This window comes from Lates calcarifer, linkage group LG6 (genome assembly GCF_001640805.2).
Source record: "Lates calcarifer isolate ASB-BC8 linkage group LG6, TLL_Latcal_v3, whole genome shotgun sequence".
Lineage (NCBI taxonomy): Eukaryota > Metazoa > Chordata > Actinopteri > Centropomidae > Lates > Lates calcarifer.
The window spans coordinates 1,098,080-1,119,316 of NC_066838.1; the positions used below are offsets into that span (position 1 = coordinate 1,098,080).

General features: G+C 37.5%; 1 protein-coding gene across 2 annotated transcripts; it reads right to left on the minus strand.

Moving 5' to 3' along the window:
* Window positions 1-2,138: 2,138 nt before the first annotated feature.
* On the minus strand, window positions 2,139-19,773 carry foxp3b (forkhead box P3b). Of its 2 annotated transcripts, none has more exons than XM_018701540.2 (13): window positions 19,704-19,773; window positions 19,274-19,342; window positions 10,870-11,024; window positions 9,729-9,819; window positions 9,260-9,434; window positions 7,765-7,857; window positions 6,422-6,509; window positions 5,891-5,965; window positions 5,651-5,804; window positions 4,249-4,325; window positions 3,639-3,740; window positions 2,924-3,045; window positions 2,139-2,446 (listed from the first exon to the last, which is right to left on the minus strand). In XM_018701540.2, the coding sequence occupies exons 3-13, from the start codon at window positions 11,020-11,022 to the stop codon at window positions 2,389-2,391; spliced, it is 1,188 nt and encodes a 395-aa protein (XP_018557056.1). In that variant the 5' UTR covers window positions 11,023-11,024; window positions 19,274-19,342; window positions 19,704-19,773; the 3' UTR covers window positions 2,139-2,388. The 2 variants fall into 2 exon arrangements, with proteins under 2 accessions (XP_018557056.1, XP_018557057.1); XM_018701541.2 differs by having other exon boundaries at window positions 10,870-11,060; window positions 19,704-19,771.
* Between the last annotated feature and the right edge of the window lie 1,464 nt (window positions 19,774-21,237).

The following is a 21,237-nucleotide window of genomic DNA, read 5'->3' on the forward strand; positions in this document are numbered from 1 at the left end:
TTTTCTCCTGCTAAGGCTAAGGCTAATAAGGCCTTAAGGCTAATAAGGCCTTAGGTAGCTATTTTCCCTGTTTTTGGGCAGCAAGATAGCAAGGACAACCAAAACACGAAGATGTGGGTTGTTAGCAGGGTGTTTTTTCCTCATCTATTTTCACCTTAGATGGACAAAGATAGCTAGGTAAGACTAGCTTTATTCACCTTAGCTGGGCATCACAGAAAGGGACTGTGCTAGCTTACGGGGATCCTGTTCTAGCGTTCATTGGGTGACTTCTGGGACAAAATAAAAATAAAAATGACTGTAACTGATTTCTTATTTTCCCTGTGTTAACATAAAATAAAAATAATTCTAGTCATTCTTTGTTTTCTACAGATCCCCCTAAGGGACATGGGGGAAAAAAATGATGGCTGGAAAAATGTGCAATGTTCTTCCGGGTGGAGTGGGAGAGTTTTATTTTGACCTGGGCCTAAAATACAAAGATATTAAAACAGTGCTTGAGTGCTTGAGCATTACCTTAAACTCTGTGTTGCTACATTAAGTTATTGAATGAATTTTATTCCCACCTTGTCTCTCTTCATCTGTATAATGTCCTCATTTGGGACCCCTCTCAAATACAGTAAATGCTCCAAATCGTCCTCCATGACTCTCTTTTTACGAAGAGTGTACCGGGCTCTGACACAACTAAACAGCGCTGGTGTACACTGCTTCATTTTCAAACACACATTGCGAGATTTTTGGTCTTTTTTTCCCACCCCAAAAAGACTAATTTTTGAGAGATCTTGCAAAACCTTTGTGAAATCTCGCAAAAAAAAAATTTTCTCCACCCATTATTTTTGCCCCCCATGTCCCTTAGAGAAACAAAAAACAACTTAGAGGGCTCCGAGGGCTGTTATATGTACACAGACCGTTCTCTTTGTGTCATAGCTTTCCTTCTGGTTGTACTGCTTCCAATTCAGTCTGTTTATTCTAGAGCTTTAATCTAATTAGATTTCAGCCCTGTGTTGCCAAGTTAAAAGAAATCTGTCTTGAGGCCTAAAATAAATGACAAACGGAGCGGATCCTTTAACTCTGCGATTCTCAAACTGGGGTTCCCGGACCCCCGGAGGTCCGCAAGCCATAAGGGGTCCGCGAAATAATTAGCAATAAATTAATAAAGTTATAGCATATCACTAAAAAAGTATCTAACTACATATGAGGACCACTGCACCAATAAAACGAACATACCGAGCCAATAACACATTATCTTTGGGCCAATAAAAACTTTTGATTGCATCACTCCCTTTGCTCAGGAGGACCTGGCGCACGGCTACTGCTGCTGATTAGCATATCTAGCTAGCAATGATGGATACATATTTAAAGTCCATCCACCTCATCAAGTTGATGCTAAGCCCAAACCAGCTAAACTGAGAAAACATGACGATGGTTTTAGACCAACATGTGTCTGTGGCCACAGTCAGGGAGACCTCAAACTGTGCTGAGTGTCATGCACCGACGCAGGTGTAGCCCACCAGCTTCTATTTGGAGTAATACTCTTGCTACACTTTTGAGTAGAAATACATCTATTATTTTCCTGTCAATATGCCGTAATTATCTGAATTAATGCAATGATAAATATTTATTGTTGTTGAGAATTAATCGTGGCATTCATACTGGGGCACAGCTCATTTATACTGACACAGACAGGGCAGACACACAGACACATTGTTCCACTAACGTTGTTGGTTTTGGTCTTTGTTAACAAAATATCACCAGACTGATACTTGAAAGATATTTGCATGATAGCTTCTTCTGTGACTCCATAAACCACACTTCTAATGCAAACAGTGTTTTGTCTCAGTATTACTAATCACACCATAGAACACTGTATGGTAATAATATGTATTTGCCTTTGAAGTTTTCACATGAGTTGTTGTTGTGTGGGAAAGGGAAAAAACTGAGAGTTTAGGAGGTTAATGACCCATTTTCAATTTGTTTTTGTGAAAGTCAAGATCTAAAAGGAGCAAATGAAAGTTAGTGGGATGTTTTCTGTTTAGTGCACAGACAGTTTATGTAGGATGATGTGAACGACTTGAACAAGATATGTCTGACCCCTGACCTACTGACTGAAGGGAACTAGCATTCATGAATGGGTAAATTCAGACTGAACACAAAACAGCCACAAAGATTGGCTTCATTTATTTTGCAACATTTCTTTTCAATTAGAAATCAGTGAGCACAAAGACTGTGTGTACAAAATAAACAATGCTGGCTTGTTTAACCATGTTTAACATATAAAAATAAAACAAAATACAAACAGACATGTCAACAGATTTAATCAATTCTTAATGCAGCTCAAATTACCACTACACATGGATATGACTCCAGCAGCTCAGTGCTGCCATCTGCTGGTATTCAGGGGTCCTCCGGACAGTAATGGGAGTAGGATGTGAGCCACTTGACAGGACAGTCCCTGAAAACACACACAGTTAGTGTGGCATGCACACACATACGCATGTGCACACGGACGCACACACACACACATTTGCTAAATGTACTCTGTACTCTCACTTCAGCTGCTCATTTTATTTCTATCAACTATGGACACATATTTGATGCTGAATTATAATCTGCTGAACCTGAAATGGAATTGAATTTTAAATTTCAATTTCAAGAATTCAAGTTCTTTACCCCCTTCTTTCTCCCTACTTTCTTCCTCTATTTCCTCCTTTCCTCTTCTACCCTCTTTTACCGCTTAGTTTTTTTTTCTTTCCCACCTCTTCATTTTCTTTCTGTCCTGGAAAATCATTTCAGTGCCTTCCTCTTGAAACAGAAATTAATCAAAATGAATCATATTTAACACTTCAAGGTCAAAATATCTGCACGTGAAAAGCACTTGGCAGAGTTCAACAGAGCTGAGAGCAGGTTGTATTTGTCAGGATGTTTGTACCTGTGATACTTCTGCCCCTTCCTCCTCTGGTACTCCGTTTCATCCACCGTCCACACAGCTCCCTTTCCTCCCTCCACTCGTACAAAGCACTTGTGAAGGCTGAGATTGTGACGCACTGCATTCTAAATAAAGCAGGAAAATTCTGTTGTCATAGAAGCAAGGTAAAATGTGGTCTGTTCTGATGGAAACTGCATCTGAGTTTTTTTTCTTTGTTGTTTTTTGATTTGTTCTATAATATTACTATTATTTATACATGTTACTAAACCAAAATGCAGCAAGACAATGGCATTTAACAGCATTCAAGTCATATGGGAGTTACCATGTTTACCAGTTTCTGAACTACTGTTGTAGTAGCTGTATCTCACGCAGCCAGCTCAGCAGTCAACTGCTTTAAGTTCATGTTAATGTTTGCAAATCATTCCATATGGTGTAATTGCAGTATTGCCACAATAAAGTGCCATTTTGTTTCACTTCACCCATTCAGTCTGTCATGTTAATGTTAGATGACTTACACGTGAAAAATGTGTGTTATTTTGTTTTGATCTAACCTATCAATAGCAAATTACCTATCTGTCCTAATTTCATTTTCAGTTGCAATGGAAGCTGTGGTAGAAGCTGGAAATGGCAGTTGCTTTTTTTTTACATAGATGATTAAAAAAAACGCATATAAATTCTGCAGGTATCAGAGTGGATGTGTAATCCAAGTAGTCCAAACCTTCCAGGTTGCAGTGTTGTGTCTGAAGTAGAAGAACATGGTTGTAAACCAGTTGTATATCTCATTAAGAGTGCGCTGTTTATGTGGAGACTCCAGGATAGACTGCAAAAAGTCAGAAGAACACACAGGGACACGTTATGACAGAATGTTATCCACTGTACTGACCAATTAGCCACCACTGCAACAGTTTATATCTTGTCTATTACTTGCCTAACCCTAACCCTCACCCTAACCTTAACGTAATTGTAACTCAAACCTTAAAACCAAGTCTTAACCAATGTTCCCTCTAAGCTGCGCGCCTGCGCAATCGCGCACTGCTCCCGCTTTCTCCGCGCACAGCAAAACGTAGCGCATAAAATTACCGTGTGTGACAGTGTGCACGTCTGATGTTGCTCACAGTGATCCAAGGAATTCTCAGGGAGTTTGTGTGTATGCGCAGACACATGAAAAATTAGGGGGAACATTGGTCTTAACCCTTCAGAAAAGTTCTAAAACTTAACTTTAACCTTATAACCTTATAACTCATAACAGTGAATGTCAAAGCACAATAATCATAAATAAGACAAATAACCTGAACATCTTATATTAGACATGTTTGAAAGAAACTCACCCATCTTATCAAGTAGGCATAGGTGTACGGAGGCCTGATGTTGTTGTACTTGTAACATTCAATACTGGGGACCAAATCTGTACAATAACAATAATGGTATGTCATCAATTCATGTCATGAAACATATATGATTGGGATTATTGTGGTTATTCATCTGTTTCTCTGAGCTATCTGTCACTAAATACCATAGTGTGTTGTTAGGTAACTTTAGCAACATATTCTGAAGTACAGAATATGTTTTAAAATATGAAAATTACATTATAACTTATTCCAATTTAAAGATTGACATTACAGAAACTGATTAGATTACTGCACAAATCCTGGTTTTTATAAGAGTCCTTAATGCCCAAATAATAACAACAAGGATCTTTTCAAAGTTTTCATGAGTTGCAATTTTAATTAAAGACATCAAATTTTCCTAAGGCTTTGGTAATTATAGTTTAAAAAAAAAACATCTTTTAACTTAAGAGACAGTTTAGTTTAGTTTAGTTTCTATTAAAAAAAAGTTCCTCAAACTATTGGATAAGTCTTAATATCAAGTTAAACACCAAGCAGCCATAACATCATGACCACTGGTGGATGAAGTGAATAACATCAGTCATCTCATTACAACACAATGTTCTGCTGAGGAACCTTTGGTCCTGACATTCATTTGGATGTTACTTTGTCACGTACCACCCACCTAAATATTGTCACAAACCAAACACACACCCCACCAATGGCAACAACACTCCCCAATGTCAGGGGCCTCTCCCAGCAGGATAATGTTCCCACAACACCACAAAAACTGCTCAAAAATAGTCTCCAGGAACAAGGTGTTGACCTGGCCTCCAGACTCCCCAGATCCCAATCTGACCCAGCATCTGTGGGATGATCTAGAACAAGTCAGATCCATGGAGGCCCCATCCCGCAACCTACAGGACCCAAAGGATCTGCTGCCAATGTCCCAGTGGAGACCTTCAGAGATGCCATGTCCAAGCCCCAACAGGTCAGAGCTGTTTTGGCAGTATGAGGGGGACCTATGTTATATTAGGCAGGTCCCACAGGTACTTAATAAGTCAGTGTATTTAAATGGTAGTGTACATCCTATTATAAACACTGACTATACGAGTCTAATAATCCAGTCCAACACTAAGACTGAGGCCAACAAAATAACAGAATAAAATCAACATCTTTCTGTGGCTGTCGCACAGTGTTCTTTGAATGTTAATGGATTTCTTTTTTCTCAGAGTTTGTGTTATCAAACAAAGCTAAGGTAAAAAATCAGTGATTTATCAATGACTTACTGAAGAATGACTGAAACTAAATAAAACAAAAGAACCTGGGAGCAATGAGCATTGAGTTGAATTGATTTTGTTGTTACTCTGATATTTTGTCATTAATAAAATTTTAACTGTGTCACCTGGCAGAAGGTTAGCAGAACCAGTAGCTCTGTAGCCATGCTGGGACAACTCCTCCAGATGTTTAATGCACCATTGTTGCACTCTGTCTCCATCTGCCACCTGAGGCTGTGGCAGGAACAGGGGAAGGCTGTACGGCCACTCAGAAGCTGCCTTCTGCATGTAATGATTGTAAATCAGTTACTTGAGCAAATCAAGCTGAATACACCAGTGACAGTCAAAAGCAATTAGAAACAACATACCAAATCAGTGTATTTGTGTTCAGAGAGGTGCAGATGACGTTGCATCGCAATGAGTTTCTGTTTTTCCAGGATGAGCTGAAAAAAAGAGAAATTAAATTTACCTCAAATTTTGCTTAAATAACTGATCTCATGACTCAAGACTCACAAAGAGTTTGTTAAAGTTAGCAATAGTTATTGTTGAACTAGCTTCAGATCAACAGTGCATTACTGTAGTTAGGATAATGAATATCCTAAAAAAAACAACCCTATAGGTCATCTGTTGGAGTAGTTTATTGCTATAAATATGACATTTTAGCAAAATATGTTTTATCATTTTAAAGGCCAGTGCTGCCCAGATTATCTTCAGCAAAATGATCTGTACCAAAGATTTTAGATCCACTATTTTTACTGGAGTATTTCTTCAATGTGTGCATGTAGCAACTACTTTACAGTTAAGGTTAAACTCAAGTCTTAGTTGAAGGGCACATATGCTTTTTTTCACAAGCACATGTATGTGTAGTTGTAGACCCTTTAGGTTTCTGTGATTCCCACCTGACCCTCCATGCACTGAACAATATCCTGCTGGACCCTCCACTGTGCAATGCTTCTGTCACCATGACTGTGTTCAGAATGGAGATGTCTGTAAGACAAAACAGGACAAGGTTATAAAGGCCAGCATTTTTGTAAACACACCTGTTTTCTATGAAACCCAAAATCAGACAAGAAGGCCTAATCTTTGTGTCCAGAACAGAGACAGGTTTTGCACTTTACTGCAAGTCTTTTCCCCCTCGATTTCTGTGTTTCCTTAACTTAACCAGAGGCCAACCTTAGCCCTAATATTGACCAGCCATCTCTATGAAGTATAAACGTAACCTGTTGTTATATTATATCAAGTCAGCATTTTTCACTCTATTTCCATCCAGTCACATGAACTGGACACTTAGAAAAAGGCACAAGTAGTTTTGTCCCATCTGCAATTGTGGTTATGGGCCTGTATTTATCAAACTGCTGAAAGTCAAATACTGGACTTAAGTCAAAGATAAACATGAAAGTCCTTCACTTTTACTCCTGCTCACAAATTTAAGGATAAAATCATTTTATTAAACTTGGAGAGAGTAGCAGAGGTCTGTTTAGTGTTATGACAGCAGTACAGAAATAGAGCCCAGTATGCCGACAGTTTCTGTTATACTACTACCACTACCACTACTACTACTACTACTACTACTACTAATAATAATAATAATAATAATAATAATAATGATAACAATAATATGATAAGAAGAAGAAGAACAAGACATTAGCCAATGCAGTATAATTAAAAATAGGGTCATTTTTATCTAATTTGTTTCCATTTCAGTCAGTTTCCAATTATTTCATCCTTATTTACATAATACATTGTAATTGCTATTTATTATCTATTATTATTATTATTCCACTATGATTATTATATATATTCATAGAAATTAAACTTCTGAGATGCTTTGTGCTGTCATTGGATCTTCAAATGGAATCATTGAAAAACTCATAAACATTGACTGAGGGAAAATGTTGACCTAGGTCCATTAAAGATTAAGTGCTTCCTAACAACATGGCATCTAAAATGTTCTGTCTTCATAGTGTCCGGTGCATAGTGCTGCCAGGATTGAGCACTGCACTGAGTACTGTTGATCTCAAATGAATCTGGGTAAGATGGAAAAGCATATTTCCTCAAAATGTTCCTTTACAGAGATAAATATTAATAATAATAATAATAATAATTAAAGTATTTTAGAGTTACAATGTTGATCTAAGAGTGGTTCATCAGTATTCTTTACCAATTGAAGGTGAAAAACAACCATTCCTAAAAATGCTACAACTCTTGATTCAGTGAATATTGTATTCAGCACTCTACTTACTTTAAGAAGCTAGGAAAATCTTTAGATACTGCATCACATCCAGGCCAGCGGCAGAGACCACTCACAAACAGAGCACTGGTCCCCTCAGGGATGCTGGTGGGAACAGAAATGTTTCAGTGATGTAATGTACCTGTGATATAACTGAAAGTACTCTCAAGCACAAGTGTGGTTGAAGCTGAGCAGCTGAAAAATACTTGTACAATGAAAAATGTTTTACCCTCTACAGTAAAAACTGCACAGCCATTGCAGAAGTTGGCTGTTAAGAATTAGCAACTGCAATTTGGAAAAGTAGCAACTGACTAAGGCTAAACTACTGTGTCTCCTTATCCTGCTCTTGAACTCAGCTGCCGTGGTTAAGGAGTTCTCAATTTATCATGTGCTTGAATAACCTCACATATAACTGTAGATATAGAACTTTTTTAGAATGTGCAATAAATCAGTCTCACTGTAGATTCATTAAGCGTGCTGCATATCTCTCAATCTGAGTTCAAACAGATTACCTACTGACACAAAGATTGGGTTTTATATGAGGGACTCAGTCTTGTTACAAGTTGTCAATATGAATTTCCTCCACAGTGTGAGATTTATTTATTTATTTTTTATTTATTTTTGGAAACTTAAAAGTGACCTTTTGTTTTCTTGACAAGAAACCTCTAGCTGTCAGAATAACAACATTTTTGTGTGTCTGCTGGTTGCATCTTGTCTCTGACCCACAGTCAACAAATATCAGTTATGGTAACATTGCACACACAGTTAATTACTGTGCTCTGGGAATTTGGCAGCATTGATAATATTAGGTCAGTTGGGGCAAGAAACAAGAGCTTTTAGATGATCAGACAGGTTGGAAACAAACCTCCCCGTTAGCCAGGTTTGAAGTACTTCTAGCTTCAGCTTTAACCTGCTGCACTTAGTTGTCTGTACACAGGTGTCCTATGCAATGAGGACTTATTTATGGCATTTCAGTTAACTTTAACAATTTATTGTTGGACATGCCTGGAAAACCTCAAAAGTGAGGCATCTAGGAGGCACCTCAACTGGCTGCAGTACAATGAGAATAGCAAGGCACCAATCCACCTGTCAACCTAACAATCCATCGTCCTCCCATTCATGAACAAGATGTCTGGGTACTTGAACTGTTTAAGTTGGGGCAGTTACAATAAACAATTTTCCAGCAGAGAGAGTGCAGTTACTGGCTTTCATCTCTGCCTCTCTAGCACCACAGAACCACCCTTGATTGACCTCAGTCACCGAAACAATAGGGGGCATGGTCATAAGCCCTTTCCAAGTCCACAATATACATGTTGACTGGATGGAAAAACTCATACGACCCCTCCAGACTGGTCCACTGTTCCACAACCACAATGGAATCTCCATTTACTTACCCAAGCCAAATAAGGTAATTTTATTTCCAGTATGCATATATATTTGATGCATTGAGTCATTTTGCGTAATTTATCATTCATTGTAAATGTTGATGTGAGAATGTGACAGTCACCCATCATGAAGTCTGGCCTCCATGGAGCTCTGCTTTGGGTTGTCTCTCCTCAGAGGGAGCAAGTGATGGCTTTGCCTGAGAGAGGAGCCCATCTGCAGTGATGAGGACTGAGAAAGATTTCCTGCATCCACTTCTTCCTTGCAACTGGAGGTGGCTTCAATATTTCCTGAATGCACTATGGAAAGAAAGCATTGGTGTAAGCTTTTGACCTGCTGGAAATACATGCATCAAATATGCTGTCACTGCTAATGCTCTACTGCATCTACTCAGGTAAGAAAACAGAAATACCATCAAGTAACAATGCAAGAATGACTGTGTCTCTAAAGCCCAGTTGCTTACTTTATATTAAAGCTAACTTGGTTTGTGCACATTGGAAAATACCTTAAAAAAAAGCCAGCACACATAAAATGATTGTCATGAATGATGATTGTGCTGGTGTGGAGCTGAGGTAACTTAAGTATCTGCTTACCGTGTTGTCTTCTCGAGGCGCTTTGGGAAACTTGACGCAGCACTGATGGTCTCTGTTGCTTCTGCCTTATGCCTTCCATACTGGTCCAACACTGGGAGGAAAATCACCAGTGTTAAACACATGTGGATGATGTGTCAAATTAAAATGAAGTCAATGGGTCTCATGCAAGACCATTTTTGTATTGTTATCATTAACATCTATTTCTTGTTTCTATTAGACTTGTTCATTCAATTGTTTCAAACTTGTTTCAAAAAGTGCACATTTATGAGATTTAATCATGAACCTATATACATATAAGGCTACCTGCTCTGCTCTGTTTGTGGGAAGGTTTCATTCAGTAATTTTACTAAATGTTAAATGTTGGAAAAACAAAAATATGACAGACTATGCAGCATCAGTAGAGTTATATTAAACTGTATTAGAGGACCCAACACAATTACAAAACAGAGAAAATAGCAGAACTGGACTGTGACAGACAAAAAGAGGGAATGTCCTGACATGAAGTTAGATGCTAAATAATGTTTTTTTTTTTTTTTTTTTAAGGCAAAGCAGCCCATGACTAACATGAGAGACAAGTATGTGACTGTCAGGTGCAACAGAACATGATACTGTATGGATGATGGTTTAGGAGATATGATGTAAAACCTATGGTGGACAGTAAAATGGCTGTCATGGCTGCTATGAGGTGTTTTTCTGATGGATTTTTGGAGTTTTGGATTCACAAAATTGTACAAGTGCACCAAGTATTATGCTTTTATGAAAAAGTGAACATTTCACCTCAATTCTGGCACATATCATCTGGACTATATGATATTAACATTGTTAGAAAAACAAACTACTCAACAGTTTATAAAATTTGAAATAGAATTGCTGTAGTTCTACAGTGATAATCTAGACCATTAAATGCTGCTAACATTAATAATAATTAAATCATTTTTGAATAACAGCAATCCAGTAAAATTACACATAATAATGTGTAACTTTTAAAGGAACATTCTATGTAATGAGTGGCTGAGCACCCTGAGAATTTGAACACTTCTTCCACCACCGCCTTCGACTGAGGAAAATACATCATGTATCTGTGTTTAGGAAGTGGTTAAGTTTGTTCCACCATAGTTGAATGATGTCATTTGTTACATACCTGACTTCCTGATACAGGGGGTGATACCACATCCCTGGTCTGAGAAAGAACAGGAGGAGGGGTCCGTGACTCCTCCAGCTGTTTGATCTTGACATGTTGTGGTTGAGCTTGGTGCTGTCCACATCTCACACTCTCACTGGATGTTTCTGGCATCTCTGCAGTGACAGGAGAGGCATTGCTTTGCTATATTTCTGGAGGAAAAAACACACTTCTATTCCACAGGAACACAAGCAACATTCACTGCTTTAAAGATTTATGATCAGCTTCTAGGATAACAAGTATTTAAAAACATTCCCACATTTATGTCAGATTGTTCATGGTCTAACAGTCTGAACAACCTGCTGTTAACACTCAAACAACGCTGTTACTGTCACAGTAAGAACTGAAGCTGTTATGTCTATAGAAGTCAGTTGGGAAGGAGTAGTCAGCAACCTGTTAGCAGCAGGCTAAGAGCAGGCTAACAGCTGTGTTTTGGTATTGACATGTCTACAAATACTACTATTCAGTCCTGCATATCAATATTGTTAATTACATTTGTCCTTGTCCCCTCCCTTAACACTCTATACAGTTCTATACAGTTACAGTATACAGATACGGTTAGTGATGTTATGTTGTTTCAAGTAATGCTGGCAGGCATTAGCTGCTATCAGTAAGCTCCATATCCAAATATTCATTAATTAGCATATACAAATTATTACGTGATAGACACTTATTAAGAGAGAGTCTAAATGAGGTAAATCAAGAGCACAAATCAGTAATTTATGAACACTATTCAAGAGCACAAATCTTGCTAGTTTTCTCAATGCATGTATTTCTTCTCAATGGCAATTTTGTTTTAAGTGTTTGTTTTCTCAGTACATGGAAGCTGTAGCCTTCCAGACATGATAAGTGAGTTAGAACACTATATCAGAGCATCCAGCAGTCACTGCAGCCATGTATTACAGTCTTCAAAACATTAAATGTGAAGGCTTTTTTGGTACCAAACCTTCTGCCAGAAAGGCTGTGGTTGTTCACACAGCAGGTGCACTGACACACAACCGCACACACACACAAACACACACACACACACACACACACACACACACACACACACACACACACAAACTTGCTCTACTTTTGTGCGGCACAGTGGTATGTGTCACCTGCAACCACTGGGACTTGTTTGTCTAAGATGCCTGGATTGTATCAGATGCTCTTTCCTGTAGTAGTACTTCACTATGTGACACCCAGCTTTATCAGTTGCACAAAGCTGTCGAACTCTTCATTCTTAAAGTGATGTTTTATCTTTTGGCCATCAGGCAGTTTCACACTTTGTACATTTAAAAATTTGTAATCCTTCTTCACAAAGAACAAAGATTCTGGTCAGCTTGAGTTCATGTCAGCTGCAGCAAAAAAACATCAAAACATTTCTAGAAACTTGTCATATAACTTTTTCAGTGTAAATCATTCCTGTCCATGGTAAAAACTGTTTGGTAAAATTTCTGTTTTTGTCAGTGAAGGCTGGTAGATAAATATATATATATATATATATATATATATATATATATATATATATATATATATATATATATAGTGATGTTTCTGGTTAAACATAAAGGATCATACTCTTTAATAAAAAGGTCTGACTCCATAGGAGTCCCATCCATACTGTTGTTAGACACTTAGAATAACAATCAGGGCTCTCAAGGAAAGTTTTAATCGAAAGCAACTGGACTTAGTTGTAGTCTAGAAGACGTTTCACCTCTCATCCAAGAGGCTTCATCAGTTCGTGTTTGCAGCTGACCAGGCTGGGACTGGTCCAACTGGACTGGCTTGGATGAGAGGTGAAACGTCTTCTAGACTACAACTAAGTCCAGTTGCTTTCGATTAAAACTTTCCTTGAGATAACTATGACCTGGATGAATGAGAATATTCACAGGCTTACAACAATCAGGGCTGTCAGTGGCAAAACAAGCATCTTAGTGGATGTACTTTGACATGGACAGTTGCCCAGTCTGATTAGACTGAAACAGCTGTTTATGGTGTTCTGGTACATTGCTTTTGCTTAATACTGCACTGATTCGTAGGGTTTTTGTCCCTATCAACCATTCACACACCAAATCATGGGGAAATAAGGCCCAGCTTGAAAGACACCAGACTTATCACGTATCCTTTACTTTTGCTGTATCAAACCAACCAGGATCTTCCGTCATCCTTAACTAAATGCATATTTCTTGGAGAGGGTTGAATACACAGACACAAGACTGAGCTCCAACTGAACATCTCACTTGCAGAATGAGAGCAATAAACATTTCTAAGCAAATTAAGAGAGTGAAGTAATGAAAGAAATATATACATGGTTTTTCAAGGAGATACTGCAAGTCCTTAGCTTTGCTCCCCGGTTCTGCACCTTTTACTAGTTGTTCAATCAGCTAAGTTCATTCAGTCATTTTCACTTTCTATGACATGACAGTCTGACTATGCCGCACCGTGGATAGTTTCGAATTTCCAAGACATGATATCTTGTTCAAGGTCTTTGGCTTCATCTTTTCCTGTGTTTCAAAAGCATCCAGCTATGATGCTTAATCTCAGAGACTCCTATGAAAGCTTATGACATATCTCTATCATCATGTAAATAAGGTGGCGTGTCAAGTGTTAGTGTGGGGCCCTTTCTTTCAGCTATCTCACCGTCACATCAAAGATTTCTTTAAAGCTGTAGGGAAGCATGCATCTAGACAATAAACCATACAGCCAATACCATATGTGTTCTGCAAATGCACACCCACAGAAACAGGAATTCAGTAGAAAGTGAGAGCATTCAACATTTGTGGCTTCTCACTGTCATCTCTCATTCTGGCTTTCCTTCTTGACTTTGTCTCCCCTATAGACAAAGCCCATCAAAGTCTTTGTGTCTGTTTTGAGTTCAAGTGAAGAGAGCTTTAGTCACAATACTGCACACTCAGTCTGATTTGATGTGATGATTGATATTTGGTTAGTATCTCTGTGAGTCAACATTTGTTGGTCACAAATGAGTCTGAAGAAGTATTTCCTCTTTGGATATTGCAATCAGCCACATTACAGTGTGGAAAGTTGCAGATGCCTCATACTGGTACTACTATCATGTGTGGGTTTATTATTTACATACTCCCATATCTCACACTTCCCAATTGATACTTTGAAAGAACTGTGTAGGAGATTCTTGCTTTCAGGTATTCGATCTAAAATTACCCAACCAAGTGTTCAAGGGTTAATTATTCAAGTAGAAATAGACAATGTTGGCATGTTAGCTGTTATTGTGTGTGTGTGTGTGTGTGTGTGTGTGTAAATATATATATATATAGTGTGTGTGTATATGTGTAACTATGCGATACTGAAATGGTTCACTTTTTATCTTATTTCTGAACCTTTTGTTTTATCAGATTGTTTTAAAGGATGTACTTTTATTATGGAGGCCAGGAAGCAGGCCTGCAGGCTGGTAAGAAAGTGTGTGCCTGTGCTTGATCTGTGGGCAGATGTGCGTGCCAAGTACCAAGTTTAAATTTGGCTAATCTGAATTTGTACTTTGCTTTTGTGACTTTTTAAAAAACCTTTTATATGTCATGTTAATGTCTGTGAAACACACAGAAGAAATGAAAAAAGCAAACAGTTTGTGTGTCTTGTGTGTTAAAAAAGCACAAAGCCTGATACAGTGTGTTGTAATGTATAAATACACTGGGATGTTGTCAGTAAACCAAACCAAAAACTGATTCAGACCAATACAGCCTACAATTTACACTTTAATTTCACTGTATGAATCAGGTGGCAAAAAATACCGAGTGCTTCTGATACTTCGATGTAAGTACAGTGGAATAAAAAAGAAATTATTCAGAACAAGGGAGTAACTGTTGGGTGTTGTGTCAAGAAATAGATTCAACTCTTACATATTTTTGTACTCACTAGGGTCCTGGAAAAAAAAAAAAAAACAGAATTTTTGAGAAAAAAGCTGTTAACAACCTTGTTCATATTGTGTAATTTATGAGTAAAAAGTGGAGAAGAGCCAACACAGCATAATCCATAATCCAACATAGCTAATCTTAAATGTTCAATTATGAACCTAATAATTATCATTCTAATTCTTTTGATTACACAGTGAGAATAAGATATGAGGGCTGTATTATAATGTATCACTGTTTCCCAGTTCTGTACCCTGTAAGTACTCAGTATTAACAAAAATACTTATATACTTCTATTTATTTCATACTTTATTTATACAACAACATTATACTGTGAATCACAGGCTATATTGAAAAGTGCTGACACGGTAATAAAAATAAAACATTGTGTCACTTAAACTGTCTGTTACGTTATGCCATCTGCACGTCTTTAGCAGGATTGTAATCCCATATAATAATAATTTAATGATCTCCTTATTTTGTGGCAACAAGTTTCTGTACATCATGTCTATCAGAGAAGTTTCATCATCCCGCTCAACCATCAGACAAGGAGGCGTCACAGCAGATGAAAAGATTTCAAATGACAGGAGGAAAAGGAAGTAGGTACAGACTGTTATTGTCTTCACACCTTTAGTGTTCTCTCAAGATAGATCTGATATCCCCATGAGAGCATTAGATCATTACTATGGGGCAGTCATACCTTTAGAGAAACATGAACACCACGTCAACATCATTTCTAGAGAAAATATGATCAGCAAGTTCTGATCTTGAGGTAATGGAGCTAAAAACTCCACAACCACAGCCAGAGCTGTATCAGCTGCTCTAGCATTTATCAACTTCATGCTGACTGGACTGTATCTTAAAAGAAAAACCTCTTCACTGGTTTCTCCCTTGACTGTTTTTATAAAATTAATCTGTAATGCTTCAATTCAGGAGTTTAACAAAAAAGAAAGGAAACCTTGACATTCACTCACTAGCTTTCTCACATAAAGAGAGAGGATGGTGATTACATAAACCTAGAACCTTGAAATATTTTTCTCAAACTGCTCTTTTGAGCTTTACCACTGTATTGTATTTTTGGTGTTTGTGCATTTCCTGCTTTGCTTATGGTACTCACATGACCTTCAATAACCCCAGTGAAAATCAAGGATTCAAACAAAATTGGACAGAGCATGAAATATATGTATTTGATTGACCGATGGAACACCTTGCCAGGTGACACCATGTTTCATTGCAGAAAAAAATGGGCCAGGTTCAAGTTTGGCTTTGTTTCATTGGAGCCCTCAGTACAAACAGTACAACTCCTCGTACAAACTAGTTTGCTTCAAGCATACCCCACCCTGGTATTATATCTATAATCACACCTGGGTCCTAAACTCAACCCCAGACATATCTTGAAACTGAGCTTGCATCATTTTCTACTGAGGAGGAATGGATATCCCTTTGTCTTCTACTGCATAGCTGATTTCTACAGTCACACTTTTAAGAGAGATAAGGTAATATTTTGGTAATATTTTTTGGATAATATTGTACTACAATGATCGGTACTGCTTAATGGTAATAGCAGGATTTACTGGATTTCTCTGCCTTAATCTATCAGGTATTCCATTCACTGGATTAGCTAAAACTGACATTCTTGTCTGACCTGTAAATAACAAATACCAGACACGACTCAAGAGTCTACAGCTCTAGCATGTTAGCATGCTAGCATTTACAAATTAGTACACAACAGGAAGTACAACTGAGGCTGATGGCAATGTCATTAGTTTTGCAGGTATTTGGCCATAAACCAAAAATACTGGACAAACTGAAATTTGGCTGGATGATGGCCCTAGATGAAAAGTCAGAGGTTCACCAAAACAATTACAATTCACCCTGAGGAAAATCACACTTGATAGCAATCCATCCACTTACTGTTAATTGTTGTGGACCAGTATACTGACAATGGAGCTGTATGTGCGCTAGTGTAGCTAATTTATGTATTTATCTTTTTAACTATCATTGGAGCTATGCAAAACATATGAATGTGGCATCACACACGTGTGAGCACATACACACAGTGTTAATTTCTTATGTGTGAAATGCTTTAGATTTGCATAGGGTATTCAGTTTAGATGCTCTAAATTTGTCCTTTTTTATCTAGCTAACATACAAGTTGTGGTTTCAACCAAGAGGAATGAATCAAAAAAAAAAAAAGAAAAGAGAAAAAAACGAGTATTTTCTAAAAAGTTTTTCAGTTATTGTTTAGGAAATGCTTTGTGTTGTGTTTGGGTGTTTTACCAATGTACCAGAGCTAGACAGGTGAATGTTTGGACTGCTCTTTTCCTCTACAGCCTCATTTCCTGATTCCTGCTGAGAAGATGGCAGCACTTTAACCTCCTGACGACTTACATAGTGTACAGAAGAGTAGCGTTTCCTACACCTGGCTGTTGTTCTTATGAACACCTTTAACATCTTGAGCTACAACAATGCATACAAACTCCACAATAACATGTCACTGAGGCCGAACAAAGTGAACACTACAATCATCTTTATCTACATGACTGATGTCCTGGACACATCGAGATCAAAGCCGTATTTTAGTAAATGGTGATGGGGACATATGAGTCATCTTTATAAAAGGAAGCTGTGTGTGTGTGTGTGTGCTCACGCGTGTGTGCGTGCATGTGTGCATGTGTGCATTCGGTATGGAAAGTGCGCTTAATCTGACATTTTCCTTTAACTGTAGAATACCAAGATGCTTGTTAAAATTAAAATTGATTAAAATTGATTTTCTGTTGAAGTGGAACACACTAAGAATCTAATGTACTGTAATGAGGTGTACATGTAGAGAAGTAAAACTATTCCCTCTGATATTACATCAGCCTTCCATCGCTACTGTTGACTGTGTGTGTACGTGTGTGTGTGTGTGTGTGTCTGACAAACACACACACACACATACATACAGATAAACATACATATATATGTCAATATATTATGGCTGCATGATTTGTGTACTTTTGTTATATTAAAATGTTGACTTCTGAAGAGTTTAAAGTAGTAATATATGTACTGCAGCTATCACAAGGACAGCATGTTTTTATCATTTCACCATGTACAGCAGTAAGTGAAAGAGAGTAAAGTCAATAAGGAGTGTTCATAAATATGTAAGACTTTATCTTTATCTTTAATATGTAGGTTAAGGCTGACACTGGACATAAAAAGAAGAATCATTAAAAGTCCATCTACTGTCCTTGTTTTCCAGTGCTTCCAAATATTTCTGGCTTGTGACTCTTAAAACAAAGCTGGCCAACCTGCAGCCACTCATCACCACCTGGGACCAGTTCAACCAAAGAAAGTTTTTAGACACCTAAGATTCATAATTATCCAGTGATTCATGAGAAACAAGAAAAATGAGAGGCAGGTCAGAAAAAATACACCTTATAGAAATTAAGATGTTTATCTTGCAAATCCCTCTGGGGAGGCTGACCCCCAAGCTGAGAACTCATCCGTCATCAGTTTTTTACATCCTCCAAATCTGAGACGTCAGAGACAAACTGGACTTATTGTTTTAAAACCATGCTGATGCTGGTATGCTGTGTACTCCTTACCAACAGTCAGAGGTGATGTTGTTGATTTAAAAATGCATTGTATGTTTTTAAATAAAAATATTAAATATAATCATATTCTATTACATCAAATGTGATATTGTTTGATCTTCACAGAATTCACTGTGGCAGATGAGTATGTTTTGAATGAAACCCACACAGAATAAATTAGCTGTTGGTGAGTGTTCTCATATAATCTGACAAAGTCACATCCTTCCACTGTTTCCGGCATTCACTGCAATGTGACATACAGCTGAAGAACAAATGTGACCATAACATCTTTCTGGATGGTTTACATTTATTCCAGGAGTCTCAAAAGATATTTTGCAGACCAATTAAAAAAAAATGTTAATTTGATTTCACTGTAATGAGCATACAGATCAACTTTATTTTGTCAGTTCATTTGAGAAGAGCTTTACGTTATACTTTTGGGGAAATTTGTGAAAGAAACTCGTCAAAATGTTCAAAATCTCTGCTGCTGATATTTTAAACTTCATTTTTAAAAAAAGCTTCACAGTGTGTGAAAGTATTCAGCTAGAGCTATTAAAGCACAGGAATGTGGTTTAAGATCATACTGTAATCCGAAATATAATCAAAAGCAGAGTTTTGGTTCCTTTAAAAAAACAAAGCCTGTTGTGTTTTTTACTCTATGAGCTTTTGTGCATGACACCACTATTGTGTGTTTTGCTAACACAGTCATGACTTGAGATATTTGGACATATATCAACTGTACGCAGACCACACTGACAATGTACAACCTCACTAACCGTGTGCTGCTCGCACTACACAAAATGCTGTAATCCTACACATATTCTAAGGTGTTTCATTTGGCCTGAGCAAATCACTGTTATGATCCCAGCTAGGTGATTTGAAGTTTTGATGTAGAACAGTAAGTTTAGTGCTTACCGTATCACCTGCATGAAGAACCTCTTGCTTGCCTCTGTCTTCCTTTTCTCAGGTTCGTTGAGAGAAATACTTTAAAATTCAGATTCAGAGGGGGAGTTATTCCACAGGAAATATGGTTTTTGAGAAAAAGTCTGACAGATCTCAGTCTGAAGAAGACTACATAATTGGGTTATTTGGGTGGAGAACATAAGAAAAAGAAAAAAGTAACCAAAAAAAAAAAAAAATCAAATCAAAAGAAAGAGTTGGTGTACCTCATAATAAAATCTAAACCTCACCATATATCATGTGCATTTTGAAAAGTTTTGCATTTATATTCAGTTCAGTTCTTTGAAAAATGATTTAAATCTAAAATTTTCATCATCTTACTGCTTTTAAAAAAGTTCATAATTCTTTCTCTAGTACTAATGCTAGAATAAAGGTATACACTCACCTGACGGCAGTCTCAGAGGAAGAGGGCACTTAACAGCTGCAAGATATCCACTCAGTATTTATATGCAGAGCAGGAGACGGAGCAAAGCTAAAGCCCATGTCCTCAGCAAATCAAAACATAACAAGAAACTTACTCTTTCCAAACATACCTCTCAAGCTGAAAAAATATGTTTGTTGGAAAGTAAGCTATTCTACACCCGAGCAAAGAGAACAAACAAGCCGTCTTTGAGCAAGAGTTCATATAGACCTGGAAAAAGAAAGAAGTCTTTTTTACTTTTGCACACATTTCACGTGTTTTGGTTACTTTGATCAGCAAAAATGCCAAGCTTTCAGTAAATGGTTGATGATTTAACAGGGTATCTTCTTACTTTAGTGTATGCCATCAGGACCGCACGTACCCCAACACATCTCTATTTCATCTCAAGTTCCAGATTTATTACAAAAAGACACAATGTATACAAATTGTTTGGGACATGAATGAAAGAAATGTATGTCATGAAAAATGAGTTCTCTGCTGTGTTCCAAATAAGATGCATTACTTATTTACTTTTCTTTTGCCTTCCGTACATCCATTGAGTAACATTCACGTTTTCAAACTAACTAGCCTGGAGTTAGGCAAAAACATATTTAAAAACCTAAATCATCCTGGGACGCTTTGGAATGTTTTCAGCTGTCATTATTACATTTTGTATGTGACTGTAAATGGTATGGTCCTTTAAAGGACTGGTCCACCAAAATCACAAACATATTTCTGATCGTACTTACTTACTAGTGGTTCTGCTGTTTAAGCTTAATTTGAGTTTCTACTAAGACTTTCATCAAAACCCCAGAAAAGTACAGGTGAGTGGAAACTGCTTTTTTGGCACTGAAAGCAGTGTGCTTTCTCAGAAACACTTTTCCAATTACTCAAGAGAATCCACACACTCTAAATGGGTAGTTTTCTGTTAAGACAAAAAATGTGTGGACAGAGACACCTACAAATTAGTAATATATAGTAGTATGGGGCTGATATTATAACTCTCCAAGGAGGATGTCTCAGAACCTGTGGAAATATAACAACTGTGAGCAACTGAACAGAAAGTTATGGTATTTGTATTTGTGTGTGTGTGTGTGTGTGTGTGTGTGTGTGTGTGTGTGTGTGTGTGTGTGTGTGTGTGTGTGTGTGTGTTGGGTTGAAGATCTCACTGTACTTTGGTGTTATGTCAGTGACTAACTTTAAGGCTTTTTAGTGTTATATTTATTAAAAGGTTTTCTCTAATAAATTGTGACAGAAATGTAATTGCTGCCTAACTTATATTAGTAATATAATGATAAGATGATATAATACATAGACCATATATAGAAAGTGCTACATGCTTGTAGCACACAGACCTCATGGGGAGGTCTTTATGGTGGATGATGGATAGACAAAGCACTGGGATTTGCCTTTTGTGTCCCATGTGTAGTTAGGTTTACAAAAAGATGTAGAAATGTTCTGTCAGCAACTTTTGTGATATTTAAACAAGACCACCATCTTCTTCATGTGCCAGTTGCCT

Excerpts from the sequence above, each read along its gene's own strand:
- foxp3b (XM_018701540.2), bottom strand. The coding sequence starts at position 11,022 with ATGCCAGAAACATCCAGTGAGAGTGTGAGATGTGGACAGCACCAAGCT. Across the intron at positions 9,820-10,869 it reads CCCCTGTATCAGGAAGTCAG|TGTTGGACCAGTATGGAAGG; the intron begins GTATGTAACAAA and ends TTTTCCTCCCAG. Across the intron at positions 3,741-4,248 it reads ATGCCTACTTGATAAGATGG|TCTATCCTGGAGTCTCCACA; the intron begins GTGAGTTTCTTT and ends GACTTTTTGCAG.